This window comes from Larus michahellis, chromosome 2, assembly GCF_964199755.1.
Source record: "Larus michahellis chromosome 2, bLarMic1.1, whole genome shotgun sequence".
Lineage (NCBI taxonomy): Eukaryota > Metazoa > Chordata > Aves > Charadriiformes > Laridae > Larus > Larus michahellis.
The window spans coordinates 167,989,220-167,996,561 of NC_133897.1; the positions used below are offsets into that span (position 1 = coordinate 167,989,220).

Consider the following 7,342-nt stretch of genomic DNA (forward strand, 5'->3'; position numbering starts at 1 on the left):
CAGTTCTTGGCTTGTTCAAGATGTTCTGATGTGTGTGCCACTTGAATATCTCTAAAACTGTCACGAGGGGAAAAAAGGTGAAGAGATTAGATTGGACAGAAGACAGCTGAAGCCAGCTCAGCTGGGTGTTGACAGCACAATAGAAACCATGGGGACAAGCGAGAGTCTCATGGCTAAAGATGGACTATAGTTACCAACCTTGCATTTGTACCAAGGAGAAAAAAGAGGTGAGGCTTTAGCAAGAAAATAGAGGTTGGAGGTAAAGCTCAAACTGAGACTGGATGCAGAAGCCAAAGAGGAAGACTGGGAGAGAAAAGAGACAGCGAGTGTGTAGCTGGGGGTCAGGTGTGGATGAGAGGAAGAGTAGACAAGAAGGGGTAGGAGCAGGTTAGGGTGAGATGGAGCCAGGAGACCACATTTGCTTTGCAAACCTGTTACAGAGATCCATCTGTTTCTGAGTGTTGTTGTTCCTCTGCTTTCAGCAAATACCCAGCAGAGTGAGCAAAGTGTTTAGCTGCTCTCCCTGTGCAATGAGTCTACAGAGAGAAAACCGGCTGGGTGAGTTGCACCCAACTAATTGCCCTGGGAGATCTTGTTGGGGTAATCCATGCAGAGAGCTTCTTCAGCTCAGGAGAAAGCGTTTCAGCCTCCTGTGACTCACTTTGGAAGGGTTTGAGTGAGCAAATCTCTCATTCCTAGCTAAGATTATCCACAGGGAAGGTCAGTGCAGGGGAATGAGTTCCTTTAATTTTAACTCCAACAGGAAACTTGACTAGTAAACATAAAAGATTTATTTTCAAAGTTAATATTTTGTTATAGATGAAGATGAAATTTCCCGACTCCAGCAGACACACAGTAGAAACTGTCCGTCTTTTCTGATGATTTTCCTTTAAGCACCATGCAAGATACTTTTCTACCCTTTCAAAATAATCCATAATGCTTATAAAGCAATTTCCACTGGAAGATCTTAAATCAGTTTAAAGAAAACTTAATGCTCAAGATTCCTTCATGTATAGTCCCGCCTTGTCCACTCTTTGCCTACTAGAGAGCTCAACAGCCATTTCCTTTCAGGCAGCTGACCCAGAAGAGAAATTGAAAGCAAGTTAAATAGAATACAGTTTACTCTGAAATGAAGTCACAAAACGACACTTCTGTCAATGCAGAAAAAACAAGAAAAAAAAAAAAAAAAAGAGAGAAAATCTGGGGAGAGGCTTCCTGAGGTGAATGCAAAGCAATTGCAATGTATTTCAGCATTGTTTCAATTCAACTTGCAGACCAACGCCTCCGCTTTTGTTGCTGCTAACAGGGATGCATCCAGCCGCTATGCCCAATGTACCACACCACACAGTCACACGATAGAATAAAATGACACTTTATTGTGCCCACCTTCTGTTTAACAACTGTGATATTAAAAGCTTCCTCAGAGCCAAATGATACAGGGCGGAAAATGGTATGAAGGGAAAAATGGCACAAGAGAATGGCAGGGACAAAATGAAAGGGAAAAAAAATGCATGGAGTTATAAAGGCCAATAGTAGGAGAGATGGTGGCTATATGGTGCTCTTCCGCGTATGCAGGGCTCCATGTCATGCCTTTCTCTTCCACACACCATTTTGAGATAGGGTTGTGCTCTTATGCATTGTCATCGTAGCATGAAAAGAGTAAAAATATTTGCTAATGGGCTGTGACCTTCCAGGTAGGAGAAACCTATCCTACGAAGACAGGCTGAGAGAGCTGGCGTTGTTCAGCCTGGAGAAGAGAAGACTGCAGGGAGACCTTATAGTGGCCTTCCAGTATCTGAAGGGGGCCTACAGGAAATCTGGGGAGGGGCTTTTTATAAGGATATGTAGTGATAGGACAAGGGGTAATAGCTTCAAACTGGAAGAGGGGAGATTTAGATTAGATATCAGGAAGCAATTTTTCATTATGAGGGCAGTAAGATACTGGCCCGGGTTGCCCAAAGAAGTTGAGTCCCCATCTCTGGAGGTGTTCAAAGCCAGGCTGGATGGGGCTTTGAGCAACCTGGTCTAGTGGGAGGTGTCCCTGCCCATGGCAGCGGGGTTGGAACTAGATGATTTTTAAGGTCCCTTCCCATCTAAACCATTCTATGATTCTATGATTCTATGAAACAGGGCACCATTCATACTCTATAGATGAGAGTTTAATCCCTTGCAATGCAAGGCCAAGCAGCTCCTTTATCCTCCAACCCCTTCAAAAACCCAGACGGAGGATGCAAGTGAGACTGGCCAAGACACCCAGAGCTATGATAGTGTAGCTGGTTTTCACACTGCTGGCACCGCTGATGTTGCACAAGGAAGTCTCGCAGCAGCTGGTAGCAACACCGGCTATGCCGATATTCAGGTCAATTGTTGGGCAGAATGCAGAACATTTCTTGGTAATGCGCTGGTTACGGTCATTGCCTGAAGTGGGAGAGAGGGAAAACAGGAAGAAAAGTCAGGTTTTTATCTTGTGTATTTTTTACGAACTTCAATAATAGACTGGCTGTGCAATATCGAGTGAGAAATACATTGTTTTGTACTGAATGGTGTTGGTTTTTCCTTGGGCTTTGGCACAATGTGTCATTATTTGTGTATATGTGACCTATAGAGACCACCTCTTAAGACTCCTCTGTTTTCAGGGCCAGGTGAGCGTAACCTAGGGCAGGAATTTGGAGATCTAATACATTTGTACAATACAAGATTGCAAGACATCATTGTCACCATGTCCTGACATTGCCCCTTCCAGAGTACCAGACCTTTCCAATTCCACCACCTCATGAGCATATATATAATCTTGGAGATGAGACAAGGTGTTTCTGCAGAAAAAGATTCCCTCTTCCAAAGTCTCCCTCTCCTGGGTGTGTTTAATCAGCAGTGTGTTATTGTTACAATATATTGCAACAAGATGGGCTATGCTGGGTTCCTACCTGTGGCAAGATTTACTCTCCATGTGCTGTGATCCTCATTGATTCTTCCACCACACCCCATAGTGGGACGAGACTCTGCAGTCTGCCTAACCTGAACCCCTTCTTGTCATCAGAGCCTTAGAAAAGCTTCACACTTACCTAGTCCTGTGGTAGAATAGGTTGTGAGACAGTACTTCTCATGGTCGGAGCATGTGGTTGTACTCAGGCAGTGTATGTTGGAAGGTGCATCTTTGCATGTGAAACACATCAAGGAGAAAGCTGCAAAAGAAGCACACAACACCCATCAACCACCGCTAGAAATATCCGTAGGAGCACATAACTGGTGGTGCTGATCCAGATGGAGGATCTGTCAAGCCCTACGGCCACAGGCAGACACCCTCCTGGGTGCATGAAACTTGGCCCCAGAAACTCTCCTGGACCCAAATTACTTTAAGCTTAGATTCCTGACACTGATGTGGTTTGCTTATTGAGTAACCCTCAAAGGATCTTCCTTTTGGATACTTATTTAAATCCATATAAATATCTGGCATCCAAAGTGTGCTTTTGGAAAGAGTTCCCCAGTCTACTACCACTTGCAGCATGAAGCTCTTGTGGTTTCTTTCCAACTGGGCTACTCCAAACCCCGGTTGCTGCCCATTAGTTCTCATATGGAAAGAGATCAGCTGATTCCTATCCACATGCATCCTCTTCAAGTCATCTGAAGAGTCCTGGCCTACACATCCTTTCTCAGACCACACAGTGAGTTATTTTAAAAATCTTTTCAAAGGTAAAAAGGGAGAGACACACCTGAGAGTAACTTCCCTGGCCATAGTGAGCATGACTTTTTTTGCTGCATGCCCCCACAACATAATGCAAATTAGGGACAAGTGACCTAGATCTGCATCTCAGTGCTTGCGGGGAAGACGGATGCTTGCATTTGGCTGCTTCATTCTCAGACTTCTGTGCTGGGCAATCCTGGACCTGTAGAAGACACAACTCGGCAAACCACCCCTTGGCTGCGGCAGATTCCTTTTTACAGCCATCCACGGGAGATGACTGCCTAGCGCTACAAAACGTGTAACACTGTGCATCAGCAAAGCGCTGTGCTAATGTGAATGAATGAAAACAGCTTGCACTCAAGTTAAGCTAAAGCAGTCATTCAGAGCAAAGAGATCCTCGGGGAAGGTTTCTTTGCATGATAAGGGGAATTTCCTACTCATCTGTTTATCTGAAACAAACACTCCTGCAGTAATGTCACCCACTGGGGATTAGGCTCATTCTTCTCACTTCCAGGCTATCCCTATCTATGGTCAGTTAATACTCATCTTACTTTTGTACCAGCACTGTCCTTTGCCTTCCTTGCTCTTCATCTCCCTCACTCTGCCTCTCCCTTGCCCAAGCTTCTTTGCCCTTGTTGGTGCCTTTGACAGTGATGCCCCAACCTCACTGCTCCCCTTGTCTGACCTTAGACAAGCTCATCTGGTCCAAACATGCTCTCTGCTCCCTATCGTCCTACTAACCCAGACCTGGCTCCAGCTCAGACCATGACCCAAGGTGACCAGGGTCATTGTATTTCATAGGAAGCCACAAAAATGTCTTTTAGGGAATTATTCATTCTTCTTTGTCTGTGTGGAAACTCTCTTCTCTCCCCACTCCTTTACCCTTTTGCCCTTTCCATGGCTCTCCAACACAATATTATCCTTCTCTCCCCACTCCAGACCCTTTGCCCCTTTGCCTTTCCTTGGCCACCCAGCACTGACTATCAATTTCCTCTGTAGTTTTCTCAGATCCTACTCTCCCTCTGTTGTCTCTCACTGAGGAGCCACTAGCAGAGGACGCACAGGCCAGGCAACTGGGCTTACAGAAGCTCAGAACACATCTCCCATCTTCCCATGCTCAATGCCCTTAAGATTTGAAAAGCCTCAGACCTGGCACCCAGCTCACTCTGACTTGATACCAAAACTGTTGCAATTTGCTTCCAACCTTGGTCATAGTCATTATTTCCATCTCTAGGCACAAGGGCACATTCCTGCTCCACCCCACTGGGAACCACCCTTTCCTCCCAAAATAACCGTACGCTAGAGCAGAGTCCCCAAACTGGGTTTTCCAGACGTGTAACCCATTTTATTCCTTAATTGATGCAACTGGGTTTTCCAGAAATGTAACTCATTTTATTCCTTAATTAATGCAGCTCCTTTAATCCATCCCATTTCAAGAAAAACTTCCTGAATCTACACAGGCAGCAGTGGAGCTTGTTGCAGTCCTGTTTCAACCCAACCTCGCAAAACTGCTAATTTAAGAGTAAAGTTGTCCTGAGACCGTTCTAGCCAGGAGAGGAGGAGGCACCTTCAGGGGTGATTTTGCCAACATCTCTGTGTTCAGGAGGTTTCTCTCTCACTCACCATTTACTATAGAGGACTCTGGAGGAATGTGGGCTCCTAACTTGGGAGGGAACAATATTTCTTTCGAAGCATGCACTGCTCAGGATGCAAACCTGGGATTAAACCAGGCTGCTTTTGGAGGTCTCCTGCCTGCATCCAGCAAGATCTTTTCTCTAACTGAAAAAGAATACTCCTCAAGGAAGATTTTCATGTGAATAATTCAAGCCACCCAGATAAACAACTTACATGTGTAAAGCATTAGCAAGTGCAAGTGCCGGCACATGCAGGATTTACACCGTTAAAATCAGCCAGGTTCAGGATTAATTGGAACAGCAACCAGCCTTCTGGCTAGATTGTACAGCGAAGTGTGCTGCGTATGTGTTAATTTTCACTGACTTCTTTGGTAAGTTTGCTGTCTTGTTACGTGATCTTTTTAAAAATGCGATTACAGTTGATAAGCTGCAAGAAAGAATCTTTTTATTGCCCTCAACTTTCTCAACCCCGTTGAGCACAATGATTTAGCACATGCCAAATTTAAAGTCTGTGAAGTCTCAAGTAAGAACATTTACAGCCTCAAATTAAGTGTGAGCCTAAGTGCTCTGCTAGACCAGAAGGGCCAGTAATTTGCAGGTGAAACCCTACAGAAGAGCCTGAGAAAAAATCAGTTTGCAATAAGGCAAAAGCCTCCCAAGCTGAGGAAATCAATTATTCCCCTGGAATAGTCAGAGGAATATTCAGGGCTGCACCCTCTTTTCCGTGCCTGACCCACAGCCCACCCCTGTGCAAATGGGTCATCTTCCAGAGGCACAAGCAGCAGTTGTTGGCAGAGCCCAGCCAGGCAGAGTTAAAGTGCAGGTTCACACTGCATCCTTCCCCCCCCAAAAAACCCAAACAGGCAGTTATCAGAATGAGAATGGGACTCTGCATTTCTATCCCAGACCTGGGATCAACAGCGGCAAAGTGACACTTCAAAGCAACAAGCTGCAAGAAAGAGATAGAAGCCAGAATTGCGTCTTCTTGTGGCATGTCCATCTCTACTAATTTAGGTAATGATGGTTTGTAATTACAACTAATAAACAAGCAAGTGAAAAAAATAATAATCAGGCTGTAGATAGTTATATGTCAAATTTGCAGCTTTATGGCAAATATTGGTCTCTCCCTATCCATCTCTGTATATCCCTCAACTAATCCTTCATCTCAAAGAACTGCACCAAGGGCTCTCAGCTGCCTACTCCAAGGGCTGGGCTAGGATTGCACGAGTCAGGGGAGGTGGGTATCTCATCCCCCACTTCAACTCCTCAACATTCTTCCAACAACTTCCAACTTCTGGCTTCTTCTCCTGAGGAGTGGAGTATTTTCTAGAGCCCAATGACCCTTCAGATTCACCATTCATGCTGCAAAATCCTATTGGCATCCTGCAATATCAAAGACATGCCCTAACTCTGGGGGTCTTGCTAATGCAAAGCAATCCTTGGAGACTCACCACTCTCCGTGCACAGGGCTAGAAGGAGCACAACAAGAAGAGAAGTCTTCATCCTTTATAGGTCTCGCAGCTTCCAAAACAAGCAGGACTCACCCAGGGCAGGTTTTATACCTCTGCAGTGTTTGCTGTGATGCTAGGAGAATAACTATAGGGTTGCTGTGTCAGATGATGGATAATTGGGAGTAACATGTCAGTGCTTGCATGTGAAAGTATGCGTTGTTGGAAATCTAAGCAGGCTTATATTCCCCTCCCGCTTCTTCTTTTCCTGGTTGTTTCACAATGCAGCTTGTTCATCTAACTTTAAGCATGCAACAGTTTCTAATTCTGGTTAAGTGGAGGAAAAGCAAAACACGAAAACAAAACAGCATTCACGTGAGAAGAGGAATGTTTTCCTTTACAGGCCAGCTTGGGTCTCAGAGCAGGCTGCATCCTTGGGGATCCTGTCCTCCTCATGTACTGTTTTAGTGCATATGGAAATTGATTGAATTTGAAATTGAAATTGGGATTGAAATGTCTTCAAAATGTCTCCCAGGATTGTCAATACAGCTAGATCAGAAGAGCAGTATCCTTCCACT

At 44.9% G+C, this 7,342-nt stretch overlaps 1 protein-coding gene across 1 annotated transcript; it reads right to left on the minus strand.

Annotated features, from left to right (window-relative positions):
• Positions 1–696: 696 nt before the first annotated feature.
• LOC141739857 (lymphocyte antigen 6E-like) lies at positions 697–7,342 on the minus strand. Its single transcript, XM_074577970.1, has 3 exons — positions 6,768–7,342; positions 3,063–3,182; positions 697–2,418 (listed from the first exon to the last, which is right to left on the minus strand). Exons 1-3 carry the CDS (start codon positions 6,817–6,819, stop codon positions 2,210–2,212), a joined length of 381 nt encoding a protein of 126 aa, XP_074434071.1. The 5' UTR covers positions 6,820–7,342; the 3' UTR covers positions 697–2,209.

Coding starts and splice junctions, on each gene's coding strand:
- LOC141739857 (XM_074577970.1), bottom strand. CDS start 6,819: ATGAAGACTTCTCTTCTTGTTGTGCTCCTTCTAGCCCTGTGCACGGAG. Junction 3,183..6,767: donor AGCCCTGTGCACGGAGAGTG/GTGAGTCTCCAA, acceptor CTTCTTTTGCAG/CTTTCTCCTTGATGTGTTTC. Junction 2,419..3,062: donor CTATTCTACCACAGGACTAG/GTAAGTGTGAAG, acceptor CTCCCACTTCAG/GCAATGACCGTAACCAGCGC.